Source organism: Physeter macrocephalus, chromosome 9 (genome assembly GCF_002837175.3).
Source record: "Physeter macrocephalus isolate SW-GA chromosome 9, ASM283717v5, whole genome shotgun sequence".
Classification (NCBI taxonomy): domain Eukaryota; kingdom Metazoa; phylum Chordata; class Mammalia; order Artiodactyla; family Physeteridae; genus Physeter; species Physeter macrocephalus.
Window position 1 is genome coordinate 98,328,104 of NC_041222.1, and position 18,492 is coordinate 98,346,595.

Genomic DNA, 18,492 nt, shown 5'->3' on the forward strand with positions numbered 1-18,492 from the left:
TTATTGTTATTTATTCATGTTTGACCTTTCTTCTCTTTAAACCAATTGTTTTTTTCTTTGTTTCATTTTAAATTTTTATTTATTTATTTATTTTGGCCGCTCTGTGCAGCTTGTGGTACCTTAGTTCCCCGACCAGGGATTAAACCCGGGCCCTCGCAGTGATTAAGAATCCACCTACCAATGCAGGGGACACGGGTTCGACCCCTAGTCTGGGAAGATCCCACATGCCGTGGAGCAACTAAGCCCGTGCGCCACAACTACTGAGACCACGTGCTGCAACTACTGAAGCCCGCGTGCCTAGAGCCAGCGCTCCACAACAAAAGAAGCCACTGCAATAAGAAGCCTGCGCACAACAACGAAGAGTAGCCCCCGCTCGCGACAGCTAGAGAAAGCTCACACTCAGCAACGAAGACCCAATGCCACCAAAAGTAAATAAAATTAAAAAAAAATTCTATAAACCCAGGCCCTCGGCAGTGAAAGTGCAGAGCCCTAACCACTGGACTACCAGGGAATTCCCTAAACCGATTGTTTTCAATCTTTTTTTTCAGGGCCATAAAACTCCTTGAGAATATGATGAAAACTCCTGCTGTAAGCTGAGAAACTCTCTCTTTCCAGTTTGTGTAGGAAACAATCTGACTGATTCTAGGCACAATTTCTGATTAGGACAAAGTAGCTTTTCTAGGGCCTCCCCAAGGCCTTACATTGGTTGTTTTCTTTTTCCTGGGTCCTCAGAGCTAGAAATTATTTGAATTAGGCTTTCTTCAAATCAACTTGAGGAAAGTTTGGTTTTCAGGAGATGGGCCAGGCCGGGAGAAAGAGCCCTCTTGGTAATAGTCTTGCTGAAGCAGGCAAATGGAGGTGCCCTGCTCTGTCTTTTGTCATTATCCTTTTACAGTTTTTCCTCCTCCATCCATTCTAGAAGATGGGCACCATGCATATTCGCACGCCCGCACCGGTTCACAGAATAGACACTTTTTATACAACATACATAAAGATAACAAGACAAAGCAAGTTGTCTTCCCTCCTTCAACATACAAAGCTTGCTGTTGCTTTTTTTTTTTTTTTTTTTTTTTGCGGTACGCGGGCCTCTGGCTGCTGTGGTCTCTCCCGTTGCAGAGCACAGGCTCCGGACGCGCAGGCTCAGCGGCCATGGCTCACGGGCCCAGCCGGTCCGCGACACTTGGGATCTTCCCGGACCGGGGCACGAACCCGTGTCCCCTGCATCGGCAGGCGGACTCTCAACCACTGCGCAACCAGGGAAGCTCGAGGACGATTGGATTTTTATCTGCAGTTTACAGAGTGGAAGAGGATTGAGTTTCTATACTGACATACATCTCACCCATTGTACATTGCAGTATCATCAGAGGAGATCAGATATTATCAGGAAAGAGAGTATGGTTAGCCTTAAATATGAATTCATCTGATATTCAACTAGGTAGAAACAGAAAAACTATAATTCCGTGCAAAGAGCTAGTGCTTGATAGGCATAGAAACAATTATTTGTTGGTTGTTAATTTCAGAAATACGAAGCATCTTGTCACTTGAACAGCAGCTGAAACGGAGCAACATGTAATTCCCGGGGGGCACTGCCAAGGTTTGTGAGAGACCCAGAAGGATCTGAGAGCGGAGCTCTCAAACGAAAGTCTCCATCTTTTTCATGCACTGCCCACTGCTCTCACCTCTTTTGGTTCGTCTTTCTCTTCAAGCCTCTGGCGCTGGTGTTGCCATAGTTGCTGTTTCTTTGACTCTGCCTAGCCCCCACCCCTTCCAGTAGTCCAATCACCGTCTATAAATCTTTTCGCTGGCATCCGGGGTCTCTTAGGCAACAATGTGTGGTCTCTTGATTGGCCAGGAGATCCTGGAGGGCTGGCTCCAAAATTGGGCACACGGATAAAACAAAAAAGTGTGAGCGCCAAGAGGGTGGGAGGGACGGCAATCTCCCAATATAATACTAGTACGAAGGTGCAGCCGATCCTGAAATAAACAGCCTTAAAAGCCCTCATTCAAGACGTGTGTTCCAAATCAGGCCAACCTACTGAGCATGCCCAGTTACATCGTTCTGGTCGCTCCAGGGTTCCAAAATGTCAACTCCATTTCTCCGGGTTTTAAGAGTGGCCAACAGGTAAAAGAAGGTTGGAGGAAAAAGAATTCTAGAGAGGTTCAGTGAAAGAATAGCACCTGCACACAGGAAGTGGAAGAACGTGGGAAAACTGCCCAACACACAAACTCGCAAATGCTTCAACATGAATTTTAATTTATTGGATTAAAGAATTCAGGCCGACTGACAGATACACCAGGGAACCAGCAGATGGCATGCCTTAATAAGAATAGCTCCAAATTTGGGAAATTTTAGGATCGGTCTAATTTAATTAATTAAATTTGTGGCGCATCCACCATGTAATGAGAGGCGGAGTGAGAATGCAAGGAAGAAAAGAAAAAAGAAATCTAATGAGGAAGTCTGGAAAATGCAACGTACAAATAACTACTGTAAGGACCACAGTGATAACTACTGTGATAGAACTATAAACAAGTGTTAGAGAAAAACAAAACATTCAACATTTCAGAACGGAGCTTCTCTGGTAAATGTAAAGCAGTTCTTATGGGCAGCAGCTAAACAAATTAAAAAAAAAAAGACTTTCTCACTATCTAATATTTCCTAAAATAGATAAAAATGTACTCCTATGCAAACAAATGTAAACTCTATGTTTGTATCGTTTCATAGTTTTGAAATAGGCAGCATTTGTATATCTCCCATTTTAAAACAAAACGAAAAGTGAAGCTAATAGAGGTTGTTGCTTTCCGTGAGTTGACAAAGGATCAGTAAGTGGCCAAACTGAAATTAGAACCTAGGTTGTCTGAATTCCAGCCTAGTGGTTTTTCCGCATGATCAGGTTGTATGTAAAATGAATAAACAAAGCCTTTTTGCAGGGGCAGAGGCCTGGGGGAGGTAGGTAGATGCAATACTAAATTACCGTGTATTACCAGTTAACATGTATGGTTTCAAGACGGGTTCATCCAGAAAGAGAACAGTTTTAACAACATGCTGGGAGAGTGCTGTGTCTCTGTGAAGTTCCTGCTCATTAAAGATTTTCTACTGGCGGTTACAACATTGAATGAAAGAGAGATGGGTTTAAAGAGAGCAAAATGCTTTATCCCTGTTAGAGCTGATTTTTTTTTTTTTTTTTGCGGTACGCGGGCCTCTCACTGTTGTGGCCTCTCCCGTTGTGGAGCACAGGCTCCAGACGCGCAGGCTCAGCGGCCATGGCTCACGGGCCCAGCCGCTCCGCGGCATGTGGGATCTTCCCGGACCGGGGCACGAACCCGTGTCCCCTGCGTCGGCAGGCGGACTCTCAACCACTGCACCACGAGGGAAGCCCAGAGCTGAATATTTTTATCCATGAAAATAAGGTCCCTTTCTTCGATCCTCTCAACCAGCACCCTCTAGACCTCTCCTCAATCAGCCCTTCATCAGCCTGACTGCTGATCCTCCAAGCCTGAACAATACCATTCATGCTGTGTTCATGGTGAGCGCATTGGCTCAATATCCTTGATAATGCAACATTACTTTTAACTGAAACATTTCAACCACAAAGAAAAGTTTAGAGACTTGCCTAAGAAACACCCTTGTCTCCCCACAGAGATTTTTTTAAATGTTAACATTTTGCTTCCTGTGTGTGATTAACAGTTGAAGCCCCTTTTGCATGCTTCTCAGATCTCATTCCCCACCCTGCTTGCCTAGAGGCAACCACTATCATGAAATTAGTGTGTAGCCCACTAGTCCACTTTTTATGCTTACTCTATATACATGGTTGACCTCATAAACAATATGGCGGTTTTAGAGAGCTATCATAATTTACATATCTTGTAGTTTGGTTTTTCCACTCAGTGTTCTGCTTCTGAGATGTGATCATGTTGATACATTCAGTGATAATTTCTACATCATTCCCACCTCCCGGTGTGAACCAAGATATGTTCTATGCCTGACAGCTTCAATGTGTCCGTGTGTAAATTGCATAAAAAATGTGCTAGCAGCACATCTCCAGAAGATCTGCAGGCGCAAGGGACCTGGAAGTACATGAAGCAGGTCCACACAGATTTTCACAAACGCTCTTAGCTGCTTCACTCACCCTCAGTAGAGGCACTGTTGGCTCCACAGGACACAATGACTTGCTAAGAATCAGCCTAAGGATCAATACTACTTTCTTTTTTTTTTTAATGTTACTGCACGAGTAGTTATTTATTAACGAAATTAAAAATGTCTCTTCAGATCTCTTTTATGATGCGCTTTCCCATAGCTCATCTTCTGACGTTCAACTGTATTCATGGCTGTCTCAGCTCAACATTTATTTATCATTTAGGGAACACCTTTAAAAAGATTGTGTTAAAATATACGAACCAAAATTTACCATGTTAACCGAGTGTACAGTTAAGTACATTCATATTGTGTGACAAGATCAAAATATTACTTTAAGTCTTGTGCGCTACCACAGATCAAAATGATGCCTATGAAGTGTAGGTTGAAAACGGACGAAAAGGAAGAGAAAGGTAGGTAAAATGATGTAGGCAAAAAGAAGAACAGTTTTGGCTTGAAATGAATCCAAACTCAGCCATTAAAACGCTGTGTGACTTTGGGTAATTCATTTAACCTTTCTGGACCGTTCTTTTCCGCGTCTGAAAAATGAGAGGTTGGGTTTAGATGACTTCTAAGAAATCTTTCAGTTCTAAAATTACTTATGTAGAAAAAGCGAGGAGAAACGTTTCCTAAGGACCAAAAGATGGGGGAACGCCACCAATCATCCACACGCTCCACCTGCCCACTAAGGTGTTGGTAAAGAAGATATAAACTCTTCATGGGCAGGTATCCTGTCTGCTCTGTTGTTTCAGCCTGGAGCTCTGCAACAGGCCAGCTGACTACCTCCACCTGAACCCAGTGCCACCCTCAGCAGCTGGTGACCCGCCTCTTAACCATCTCCAATTCCCGGGTCCCCGGGGGCACACTGGTTCTCAAAACACGTCCTGGTAGTCTCCCAATACTAGCATCCCAGGCTTGTGAGATGAGACTCGCCGCGCTGTCTCAGCAAGGAACAGAGGGATGGCTTTGCAAAGAGGTTTATTTAAGAAAAACGCTTCCAGAGCTCGAAACGACTCCGCGGGGGATAGGAGTCACCTACCCGCGGCTCGAAGCCGGGAAAAACGAGGTGAGCGAAGCACGTATCAGGCAGCTGGGCTCAAAATGGGAACGCTCGGCCACGCATGCGCAGCGCGCCTGCGCCGTGCGTGCGCGCGCGCGCGCGCGCTCCCCTGGCCGCGCGCCCCGGCGCTCGCGAAAGCTCGCGGTCGCTCCGAGGCGCGCGCCGCCGGTCCTCCTTCGCTTCATTTACTAGAGGGACCCGCGGCCACCCACGGCCGGCGCCGCAGCCCCCCAGGAGCCCGGCCCCGAGGTGTGAGGTGAGCCCCGGAGCGTGCGGCTCCCCCGTCCGGCTCAGCGGGAAGAGGGCTCGGGGAGTGTGGGGACTGAGGAGGTGCCGCCGCGGCTGCCCGCTTCTCTGTCTAACCCTATGCCGAGGAGCCACCAGCAGCCCCGGCAGCTCCTCCTCAGGGATCGCTATTCTCGTCGCGGCCAAAACAAAAGCCTTGGGTGCCGGTCTGTGGTGGGGTATCTCGGGGCTTCTTGGGGTGGGCGGCGGGCTGGCGGGGCGCGGGGGAGCGGGGTTTGGGGCTGGGGTTTGAGGCGGACAGATGCCCGCGGACAGGATTAACCCTCTCGGTCCCGAGCTCGCGCCGGGCAACCTGTGCGAGTGTGGCCCGCGTTCCCTCCGCGCCGACCCCGGCCCAGCCCTTCGCTTCGGTGGGCGCCGCGGGGGCGTGTGGCGCCCCCGGGCCGCCCGGGGCGTGGGTGGAGGACACGGCCGCCGGCAGGGAGGACAATGCACCGAGGGTTGCGCGTCGGGGCGCGGGGGTCCGCCCGAGACCCGCGTCGAGGCTTCCCCGGGCCCGGGCGGCGTCTCAGCATCTGACCGGCCTCCTGTTTCCAGTCCTAAAAGTTGTTCCCTCCCTTCCCTCCCGTCAGTTCGCAAAGTCGGCTGCTCCCTCCCCGAGGCTTCCCCCGCTGCCCGCTTTGATGCTCCGTGTGTTTGCCCTGGGGTACCGCAGGGTAGTTCATCCATAGCCTCTGAAATAAAGCTGCTGTTAAAATATTTCAAGACGTTTTAGCAGCTTCCTAGAGGCTTTTGAAGAGTTAGGTGCCTCCTCAATAAGAGAAAGAAAGACGGCTGCTTCTGTTTTTTTTCTTTCCTTTCTTTCTTTCTTTCTTTTTTTTTTTTTAGAACAAAAGCACGTGCCACTAATTCAGGCATAAGAGTCAACTTAAAGTTGCAAAATATCTGCTGTAGGAAAGAGGTCCGGTTTTTGGCCCAGAATTAAAATGAAAATTTGAATTTTGGTTCCCTTCTAAATTTAAGCGATGGAGCAGCAGAGCAGACTAGCAGCTATGGAAGTGAATAACTGCCATATAAAAACAGCCAAACAGGATCATATTTTATAGAAGTAGTTCTCATAGACCTGTCATGTTTATTTACAGGAATTGGGTTACTTGGCAAAACCAGTACCGCAAGAGCAAGGAAACAAAGACCTGACATTGGGGATGTTGCCTCCCTCTTTAGCCTTCTTTTAGCCTTTAGTGGTGTGCTGACAGTCAAAGGAATAGATAAATCAGTAGGTTTGTTATTAAGAAGCATATACTCCTCAAGATAATGCTTTCCATCCGTACTTTTAAGCAAATCAATACCATCTTTTTCCTCCAGGAGAAAAAAAAAAAGCATTTGCTTGAACTACCTACCAAACCACAACATAGAGGTAATAAGACAGGAAAGTGGTGTAAAAGCTTAAGGGGGCAGGCTGGCAAGGATAGAGCTGAAGATAAAGGATAATTGAGATGCAGCCCTTCTCTTGCCGGGTTGCCTTTTATTTAGTGGAATAACACGTTCCTCCTCCACCCCCCAAAGGCTTTGAAACTATCAGGAAAACAATAAGGTAATTAGTAAAGCCTACCATCCTACCTTCTCTTTCCTCCTACTTTTATTTTTTCTCATCCACTAATATACTCTACCTCCACATCTCCCTTGAATCTACCAGTGTCCCATTAATAAAAGAAGAAGCCTCTTTCATTCCTTTTTTCATCTTAGCTACTATATTCCTCTGAGCTTTATTCTGTGCTTTCAACATTTAGGTGGGTTTTTCTTGGGAGTCCCATAATTGAGATGTTTGAAGTAGGGAGGGTTGAGGGGAATATAATAGTAAAGTGCACATTCTTTCTTTGTATTGTACAATGTGAAAGCTTCATCATTGGGCAAAGAGAGGGGAGTTTTTAACTCATAATAAGTCCTCTGTTTCCCACTTGACAGGAAAAAATGTCTCTCCCCAACTTAAATTTCATATTTGTTAGTAAAACTATGAGATTTTATACTGAAAACTTATTCTGAGCATATTAGTTTGTTGATGTTAGGCTGCTATTGACTTTATTTTCTTTAAGAGACAGGTGGTAGGAAACATTTCTTACCACTTCTTTACCTTCTTTCACAGGGGAGAGCAGTGTTGGCCTCAGGTTTGTTTTTTTTTAACCCCTAAAACTCTAGAATTAGGGCTGCTTAAAGCTGCAGCTGCCCACATAAAGAGCAATAGTGCAAATGATAAGCAAGACTTTGAAATATGTACGAGAGATTGTTCAGTGTAGGTTTGCGAAAAGATGTGTAGCAGGGTCTTGAGGAAAGAAATGAAGGTTTTTAATAGTGGCATTTCCATAAGGCTAGGAATAAATGTTTGAAGAGTAACAACTCTTCATTGGCTAGGAAGCAATTTTAACTGACTATTGCATAAAAAATGATGGATCTCTCTTTGAATTCCAATTTGTTATACTGAGAACAAGCGACAGTTTTGGTGGATCCAAGGAATGCACTGCAAATGAAGGTTGAGATAAATATAACTAGGCTAGTCGGCTTAAAGAAAAAATCCTGGTCCCCAAATTTTATCTCACTGAACTAATTTTATAGTCAAAGCATACAACCATGCTAAAGGGAAAAAAACAAAAATCAGGGGCTTGATATTAGACCATTTTCTGAACAAATTTTAATTGAAAAGGGAAGCCAGGCTGGAATGTCACCTGATTTTTTTTTTTTTTTTTTTTTTAGTTCAGAATCTGGCCATCTTTTAACTTTCCAGTTTTGTTTTTAGATTCGCTTTAAAAGATCTTCTGCTTTCTCTAGTCTTAAAAGTAATGTATAATTTGTAAAATGGACTGGATTTTGATGCCTACCATTCATTTTAATTTTGAACTTAGATGTATTTGTTTTTCCTGTGTTTGTTTTTCTAAGCCCTATCACTCGCACACAGGAAGATTAGATTATCTGTTGTAATCAATAGATGACAAGATGAACTTTAAAAATTACAGATATGAAGTAGGAAGGAGATACTCTGAGATTAATAGGAATCTAGGACCTATGAATTAAATATGGAGCTGTATAAATTTTCTTTTTGCAACCAGGAAACAGTATTTCGAGAATGAATTTATTTTTTAAGTAATAAGATATGGAAAACAAAAGGCCAAAAACCACATGGGTTTTAGGAAAAGGAACCTAACACTTAGAGCAGTGAGTATGCTCTGAATGTATATTTTGCTCTCCAGCAAGACAGTAATTTACTTGAGAGAAGAAACTCTTTAGAGGTAGTCATTGCTAATCCTTGTAATGCATTCTTGGAAAACTCCTCTGAAAGAAGACAAGGAATATTTCTCCTGTTCCCATTGTAGCCACTGTGTTTGAGGCAACCTTTAGATGTATTTCTGAATTGGAAATGCAAAATGTTATCTACATTTATAGAGTGTCAAGAAAATTAAATCTAAACTGAGAATGATGAACCAGATCACTTTCTGTACAGAAAGTGTGAATTGGAATAGAATTGCTGAACATAATCTTTTGTTGCAGGACCCTCTTGACAAGCCCTCAGGGCCCACTGTTGTCATTGTTTCTTCTGGGATTCAGCCTGCTCTCCTCTTCACAGTTGCCATCTCCTGCTTTTCCCACTTGAGTTCTTTGGGTCTGGCTTTGTAGCCAGCCTGGGAAGACAGTCTTCCAAGATTGCATCCCCTTTATTGCTGTTCTTCAGGACAAATACTCAACTTATTTTAAGGGCTTTTACTTTCTATCATCAAAAGAAAACTGGTAAATTGGGTAATACCAGATTCCTGATGTTACACATTGATAAAAATTAAGGTGTATGTTTAAATGTATCTATTCCTTTTGTTTTGTGATGAAATGATAATCAAGTAGCTTAATCTGAAATCAGTTTTCCATGTTATATTGCTCTGTAGAGAAGTGAATGTGCCTCTTTTCTCAGGGTTAGGGCATGAACAACTGTTGCCATATCGCTCACTTTTCACTGGGCCCTGCCTCCTGAGGCTGTTCACTCCAGTTATGTTAATCCAGCAGTTCCCTTTATTCAGCGGAGATTCTGCAGATTCTTATAGTAAAAAAATATAATATCAGTAAGAATGCCAGAAGGACTTTTAACCTTTATTTAATGAGTTGCTATATTTTGGCAGTATCTCTTGGGGTTCCGAATCTTCTCTGTGTCCTGCTGTCTAGAACTTCAACTTACAGCTTTTCCAAGGATGATTCTACCTTAGGAAAAATGACTGTTGCTACCCATACTCACATGATCCTGATTAGAAGCAGATATTTCATTATGTTATTTAAAAGCAGTTTAGAATACATATCAAAAGTTTTTTTAAAACTGTAAATAACAACATTTGATTCAGCTGATAAGTGATCTGATTTTTTTCAATATTGAAAATCAGTTTTTGACTCATACTATGTTGATCATCAGTTTTTTGCTTTTCTTACTATCTACAGTAGGACAGTTTTGTATCCCTTGGCTTGTTGCATAATTAGCAGCCAATAAATCAGTGATTCAGCTAGTATTCTTGTCAGCTAGTCAGCACACATTTATAGATTTAGCAGAGTTAAATTATCCCATACACAAATAATATATGACAGATTTTTAAATAAAATTTTAGCATTTATAATATTTTATTTATTTATCTTTTGTTTTCGTTTTGTGGCCACAAGGCATGCGAGATCTTAGTTCCCCAACCAGGGATGGAACCCTGTGCCCCCTGCAGTGGAAGCGCAGACTCCCAGCCACTGGACTGCCAGGGAATTCCCTATAATATTTTATTTTTAAACAACTGAAATAGTTTTATTCTGTACTGTGTATGTATCTTTTTGACAAAAGTGAGATATATATATATATGCTGTTTTGCAAACCCTTTTTAAATTTTATTTTTTACTTATTGTTACTGTCTTACCATGTCAACATATACAGATCCTGCTCATCATTTTTAGTGAGTATATCAGGTATTGGTTGTACCATAGTTAAACCAGTTACTTATCGGTAGATAAGTAACTTACAGGTTGCCTCTGGGTTTTATTTTATAAACAATGTTGCACTAACATTTTGGTTATACATCATGTGTACTTGTGTTTACTTTTTTTTTTTAATTTATTTTTGGCCGCATGGGTCTTCGTTGCTGTGCGCGGGCTTTCTCTAGTTGTGGCGAGCGGGGGCTGCTGTTTGTTTCGGTGCGCGGGCTTCTCATTGTGGTGGTTTCTCTTGTTGCGGAGCACAGGCTCTAGGGCGCACAGGCTCAGTAGTTGTGGTGTACAGGCTTAGGTGCTCTGCAGCATGTGGGTTCTTCCCAGACCAGGGATCAAACCCATGTCCCCTGCACTGGCAGGCAGATTCTTAACCACTGCGCCACCAGGGAAGTCCCTGTGTTTACTTTCTTAGAATAAATTATAGAATAGGTTTGCTGGATCAGATTGTACACATTTTAAGGGCTTTTGATGTACGTAGCTGTTTTTTTTGAAATACCAACTAGTTTACATTCCCACCAGTAGTATTTGAAAGTGGGGAATTCCCTGGCAGTCCAGAGGTTAGGCACTTTCACTGCCATGGCCTGGACTCAATCCCTGGTGGGGGAACTAAGATCCCGCAAGACACACGGCCAAAAAAAAACCATAGTATTTGAAAGTGTTGGAATGTTGAAAATGTTCTTTTCCCTGCACCCTCTCCTATACTGTGTTCTGTTATTCTTATTTTGCCTATCTGATTGGCAAAAATGTTATATATCATGTTCACATGTTTTTAGTAGTAAAGTTGAATATCTTTTCATGTGTTTGTTGGCTATTTGTATTTCTTTTGTAAATTTATGGCTTTTTCCCATTTTTCTATTAAAGTATTCTTTATCTGCTTTTAAAAAAATTCATTTATGTATTACTTTTGCCAAGCACACAATTACATACAAATATCCTATACTCTTAAATTACTCTATTTTAGGATAGCATTTCTCAAAATATGATTTATAGATCACCTGTAACAGAACCTGAGATAATCATTAGAATGCATATCATTTTCCAGAGGTTCAGATTTCTTAGACTTATGGGGGAATCTATGAATCTGCTACACATTAAGATTAGGGCACCTCTGATTTGGGGGAAATATAAATTCTTTAAGATTTTTACTATTCCTATTTTTCTTTTTGTCTCACGGCATTCCGCTGGTTTTTTTCCTTATTTATTTTAATAATCATAAACTACTCTTGATGTATTAAGATTATACCCCAGCCTAACATAATTTTACAAAAATGTTTTGATATGTGGAAATTTAATTTTTTTAATTTTTTGGCTGCGTTGGGTCTTTGTTGCTGTGCGTGGGCTTTCTCTGGTTGTGGCGAGCGGGGGCTACTGTTCGTTGCGGTGCACAGGCTTCTCATTGTGGTGGCTTCTCTTGTTGCAGGGCACGGGCTCTAGGCGCATGGGTTTCAGTAGTTGCAGCATGTGGGCTCAGTAGTTGGGGCACGCAGGCCCTAGAGTGCAGGCTCAGTAGTTGTGGCGCACGGGATTAGTTGCTCTGTGGCATGTGGAATCTTCCCGGACCAGGGATCAAACCTGGTGTCCCCTGCATTGGCAGGCGGATTCTTAACCACTGTGCCACCAGGGAAGTCCTGATATATGGAAATTTGAATGTCGTAGTACATAAAGGAAAGCACTTTTGTAAGGTGGTAGGAAGCCTTGCTTGTAAATGAGGCAAAAGGAATAATTGAGAGAAAAACAAGTAAATAGAGTAGGCAGAAGTATAAGGGGGTTTCTCATCTAGTTTCAAAAACCCAATGAGCTATTGCTTAGTTTCTTCGTCAAGTTTTATGTGGTAGTCTTCTTTAAACCATATATTTGAAACCCATACTGCTTGAAAAATAGATTAGTCTAAATGAAATTTTTGAAATTCTTATTGTTATATACATATTCAGTAGGGAGCAATGTTCCCTTTAACTTTTTTTAGTTGCAAGCAGATGAACTTGCTGCATGAGCAGCAAACTACAAAGATGGAACTTATATGGATGTGTTAATACTGTAACCAAATAAAGCTTTCAGTGGTTATTTGACACATTTAATGATTTGCATAATTGTTACTGTGCTGCATGGTAATTAAGCTTAAATATAAATGACTGTGTTTATTATCAGTTTTCTATAGCCAGACATCACATTTTTGGGACCAGCTTGAAGAAGGAAAAAATATGGCAGGCCAAGAAGCTTTTGCAAATATTTCTGGTTTAGAGATTTCAGTATTAGAGAGATTAGATGTTTGGGGATGGGATTGCTCATATCTTTAGTGTTTCTAATTCTGGAGGCCACAGACTTTCCTTTTCTCTTCCACTACTCAAGACCAAATACTAGGGGGAGAAATTGGGAAGATTCAGCCATTGCTTTACTTTCTCCAAATAGTTTTTTCTGCCTAGTAATTAAAGCTTGGGATGCAGAGGTCCCAGTCATTGATAGTCAGTGCACAGAGGACAGTTTCCTTCCCTGCTTAAGCCAAACCAGTTCCAGGTCTCAAGGTCTAAGCTGTCACAGGCCCTAGTATATATTTAAGTTGTCTGTTAACCCGGGTCTCTGAGAATTTCTGAACCTGTCTTTTTCATGTTTTCCCAATCTAGGCTGTCTACCACAAACAGAAATATCTAATATCTATGAAACAAAATGAAATAAAAGCAAATTTAACATCATTATGAAACCAAATGAAAGTATGATAGCTTAGAATATGCTTTTTTCCTGCCAGACCTGCCTTCCACTCCACCTATACCCTTCCAACCCCAAATGAGCTGCATATTTTTGCCCCTGGAAAAGTAGTGTCAAGTCAAAGATTCTAAAACTTGGAAGAAAATGTAACTGGGAATCAATCCTATTCCTGCTGTAACTTTCTAGGGATGATTTCTAGTCTCTACAACTTGGCTGTGTGTAATGAAGCATTTGTTGGTCAAATGTTTCTACATCTATGGTACTAAATTTTGTACTGTCTAAAAGGATGAAGTAATGTTGGGGAAATGTCCTGATACTACTTTTAGAATCTTCTATTTGCCAGTTCATTATTGGTTGATAGTAGTCTTTGTATCAGCTGTTATTCAGCTATAAAACTACCTAATGTTTGATGTTGCTTTACCTTTTATAGAGTACTTTTACATGCATTACTTCATAATTCACTCATAAATCATCTTTGTTAGGGAGGTGCTATTTTCAGGAAGGAAAGTTCTGAGTTCAGAGAAGTTAAGTGACTCAAAGAGCTATAAAGAGGCTTGAATCCATATCTTTCTATTTATTTATATTTTACATCTTTCGCAGATACCATCTGCCAAATCATTTAATGTAAAAACTGCACTATTAATGATTAAAACACATATAATAAAATTTAAATTACTTAGGTTATAAGTGTGGCAGATATTTAAATAAAATTTAGGACAACAGCATACAGATTTTTCAAAATGGATCAATTATGTCTTGTGACAAATGAAAAATTGCCATCATAGATGGGAAATTAAATGATACGTTATATAGGCAACTGAGGGAAGAAAATTTGCCTTTGAGTGCTATTTATGTATTATGTTAGTATATCTGTACCATAAATGATAAAGTAGAAAAACTATACTATATCTTTATGAAATACCCATGTATTTTATCTATTAGGTCAGTATTATATCTCTCATCAAAGATTTTTTAAAAAAATTTCTCTTTCTGGTAGTTCATTGTTAGTGTATAGAAACGCAACTGATTTTTGTATACTGATTTTGTATCCTGCAACTTTACTGAGCTAATCAAAGATTTTAATATCAAGTCCATAGTATTTTGAGAGGAAATGACTAACTTCTCCCATTTTAAAAAAATTTCTTTTCAGATATTTCAATCAAGGGAAGAAATAGCTCTTCTCCTAAGATGGAATCTGTTGTTTGGGAATGTGGTTGATCAACTTGATATGTTGGCCAAGTGGTGCCCCATGTAATAAAATGAAAAGAAGAGGCAAGATGATGTCATTTTCCCATATTGTGAAACCAAAAACAAATGCCTTTTGTGAGACCAAGTTAACAAACCTCTGACGGTGCAAAGAGTATTTCTGTTTGAAGAACTTAACAGAAAGATAGAAGAAGTACTTTCAAGCTGAGACCTGCAAGTGTATAAAGATCTAAAATACATATTGAGTAGGCCTGATCATCTGAGTCTCGTTCAGTCGAGGAAGCATGGCTATGAGTTGGATCGTCTTCATTCTGTGGCCCTTGACTATGTTTGTGGGGCATATAGGTGGGCACAGTTTGTTTTCTTGTGAACCTATTACCTTGAGGATGTGCCAAGATTTGCCTTATAATACTACCTTCATGCCTAATCTTCTGAATCATTATGACCAACAGACAGCAGCTTTAGCAATGGAGGTAAGACTTGATCTATTATTTGACATGTCGTAGAAAATGATTCTTGTATTGCCCTGTTAAACCAATCTAATGAATGTGTCTGATAGACAACAGGAAAATAATGTTTTTAACTACATCTTGTACATTAAAAAGTGATGTATTTAGGTTCAAACTCTAATGGATTGAAGATTTCATGTTTGGGGAAGGTTACTCATCTTAGTTTTCAGACATTATTCTTTTATAAAGAAATTTGAAACACTGGAACTTGGGAGATAATAGCCATTCAGAAGTTTAAAATTGTCCAAGTTATGATATGATTACATCTTTTCTGTTTTTGATAATAAAACTTTAAAGAACAGACTATACTAATAGTACTCATAATTCAGTTACTAAATATTGAAGGTAACATGATTTTGAAAATGGGTTCTTTTGTTCAGCCTTAAGGCTGGTGGTTTACAGTATCTGAATTTTCTTAAATATTTAAAATGATTTCCTGGTCTTACCATGCCCCTCTGCATGTGGAATCTTAGTTCCCCGACCAGGGATCAAACCCGTGTCCCCTGCATTGGAAGGTGGATTCTTAACCACTGGACCGACCACCAGGGAAGTCCCTGCCCATAACTTTTTATTACGGAAAATTTCAGTTATATATTGATAGAAATGTATGGAGTGATATAATGAACACCATATACCCATCATCCAGCTTCAAAAATTATCAACACATAGCTATTCTTGTTTCATTTATGACTGCACACCCACCTGGGTTACTTTAAAGCAAATCCCAAACACCATAATTTCATCCATAAATATTTCCGTATATATCTCTATAAAGACTCTTTCAAAATATGTAAACATCATACCTGTATCATCAAATATAAAATTAATGTTTAAATTACTCTTAGAATTTCAGTTTTTTTTATAGTTGACTTTTCAAATCAGAGTTCATCAATGCATTCAATTGATGTCTCAGTTTATAGTTTCTCCTTCCCTTACCCCTCTCCCTTTTTTCTTGTAGTATGTTTGCCCTATTTCTCATAGTTTTATTTTGCAGATTGCATCCCTGTGATGTTATTTACCATGTTCCTCTGTCTCTGTTTTTGTTTTTGTTTTGAAAGAATACTTCGTAGGCACATGATGTCTGCTTGTTACTCTTTGTAATTTTAGCAGCCATCGATCGTCTCTTAGGTCAATAATTTTATTAGGGGTTTGCAAAATGGTGATATTCTAGTTCTGTCATTCTTCATTTCTCAGCCAGACTACTTTATAAACAGAAACTTCCTCTTTTTGACTATTGGACTATTAAGTTACTGTTGTGTTCAGTTTTTATAAGAAAGACAGGATAAATACTTGATTGTTTTCCTTTGTTTATTAGTTTTTAGGATAATAAATTGATTCACAAGAATCTTTCAAAAGTGACTGATGAGGTCTTTTTTTTTCTTTTTAAGTATCATTATGAACTCATGGATTTTTACCATATTTGATGTGTTTCAGTCCATTGCAGTTATTATTTTATTAGGGCTCAAATTGTTCTGTCTTTGGTAGTGGGAGCCGCTTCAAGGTAGCTCTTAAGTGTATTTGACACTACCCTAGTGATTTCTAATAGCTTCCTTGCTTTCTGGTATGATCCAACCTCATTTCATAAAATTCTGCCTTAGACCTTGAATTATCAGTTTTTTTAGGGAGCACTGGTTCCTTTTAGTTGGAAAGGATTTTCACAGACTGCTATCTGGGTGTTACCCTTATTGATACTAGGTTAGTCATTTTTAGGCCTTTTCATAGACAGAGCTAGGAAATACTTTTTTTAAAAAGAAAGTACATCATGAGTTTATACTGATACTTGCAATTAAATCATATTGCAGAGTTTTTATTTAACAGTTTTAAATTTTATTTTTGTTATACTGAAACCTTATTATATAGAGACATTATATAATTTCAGAATAATAGCAATATTATTACTAACAATGTAATTACTGAAAGCAGTTTTAGATTTCTTTCTACTTCTTTTAGTCCTTAGGGATGTATTTCACCAAGGATGTACAGTCAAATTACTGTGTTTTAAGTTACTTAAGTACTTCTCTGTTTGGTTTAATTAGTACACAATTTAGGTTTGTGTTTCATTTTGATTTTAAAGAATGACTTAAAAATTTTTTTTTTGCTTAAGTTTGTTTTATAATTATGTTTCAGAACTTTATATATAGGACAGGGTACAATCAGAGAAGTCTAGTTTCTGTCCCTCTCCCTTCTACCTTATTCTTTCCTTCCCTTAGGGGGTAGTCTTTTTTTTAAGTTTTGTTGTTTATCCTTCCATTAAAAATTATAAATATAATATAACAATTATATAAAATGTTTATACAGTATCTGTCTATATTTATATATTCTTTCACTTTCCTTTTATATAGTGTCATACTGTTTATTTTCTCTACCTTGCTTTTTTCACTTAACAATATATCCTGGATATTCCATAGTAGCGTTTATAGATAGTCCTCAAAAAGATTTCTTTAATTATGGCAAAATAAACATAACATAAAATTTACCATTCCAATCTTTTTTGGGTTTTTTTGGCCGCACCGTGCGGCCTTCCGGATCTTAGTTCCCTGACCAGGGATTGAACCCCTGCCCTTGGCAGTGAAAGCACAGAGTCCTAACCACTGGACCTCCAGGGAATTTCCCCATCCCAGCAATTTTTAAGTGTGCAGTTCAGTGGCATTAAATACAGTTGCCTTGGTATGTCATCACATCCTTCTCCAGCACTTTTTCAGCTTCCAAAACTAAAATTCTATACCCATTAAACAATAATTTCCCATTCTCCCATTCCCCAGTCCCTGGCAACCACCATTCTTTCTTTCTTTTTTTCTTTCTCTCTGAATTTGACTACTCCAGGGAACTCCCCAGGGGTCCGGTGGATAGGACTTTGCGCTTTCACTGCTGTGAGGTTCAGTCCCTGGTTGCAGAACTAAGATCCCACAAGCTGGGCCGCTTGGCCAAAAACAAAAAAAAATTGACTACTCCAGTACGTCATTTAAGTGGAATCATACAATATTTGTCCTTTTGTGATTGGCTTATTTCACTTAGCATAATGTCTTCAAGATTCATCCATGTTGTAGCATCTGTCAGAATTTCCTTCCTTTTTAAGGCTGAATAATATTTCATTGTACGTATATACAAAACATTTAGTTTAACCATTAATTCATCAGACAATTGGGTTGCTTCCACTTTTTTGGCTGTTGTGAATATAGCTGCTTTGAATATGGATGTATAAATATCTGTTTCTCTGCTTTAAACTTTTTCTGGGTATACACTCAGAAGTGAAATTTCAGGATAATATGATAATTCTATGTTTAATTTTTTGAGGAACCACCACAGTTTTGCATAGCAGCTGCTCCATTTTACATTTCTACCAACAGTGCACGAGGGTTCCAATATCTCTATATCCTTACCAGTGCTAGTTATTTTCTGGGTTTTTTGTTTGTTTGTTTGTTTTGTTTTGGAATAATAGCCATTCTGATGGGTATGATATTGTCCCCATTTTTTTTTTTTATAAATTTATTTTATTTTTGGCTGCATTGGGTCTTCGTTGCTGCACACGGGCTTTCTTTTTTTGTTTGTTTTTTTTTTTTTTTTTTTGTGGTATGCGGGCCTCCCTCTGCTGTGGCCTCTCCCGTCGCGGAGCACAGGCTCCGGACGCGCAGGCTCAGCGGCCATGG

The 18,492-nt window shown here is 39.9% G+C and overlaps 2 protein-coding genes across 2 annotated transcripts in view; one reads left to right on the forward strand and one right to left on the reverse strand.

The window, feature by feature from the left end:
* Positions 1–1,743, reverse strand: part of FBXO16 (F-box protein 16) — a 47,068-nt gene extending 45,325 nt beyond the window's left edge. The window contains exon 1 of the mRNA XM_007108017.2: positions 1,680–1,743. The gene's annotated coding sequence lies outside the window, so the exon portion shown is untranslated. The remainder of the gene's footprint in view (positions 1–1,679) is intronic.
* A 3,578-nt stretch (positions 1,744–5,321) lies between these two features.
* Positions 5,322–18,492, forward strand: part of FZD3 (frizzled class receptor 3) — a 94,505-nt gene continuing 81,334 nt past the window's right edge. Inside the window, exons 1-2 of the mRNA XM_024130894.3 lie at positions 5,322–5,448; positions 14,281–14,809. Of these exons, the coding sequence (XP_023986662.1) occupies positions 14,621–14,809 (189 nt within the window). The 5' untranslated portion in view covers positions 5,322–5,448; positions 14,281–14,620. The remainder of the gene's footprint in view (positions 5,449–14,280; positions 14,810–18,492) is intronic.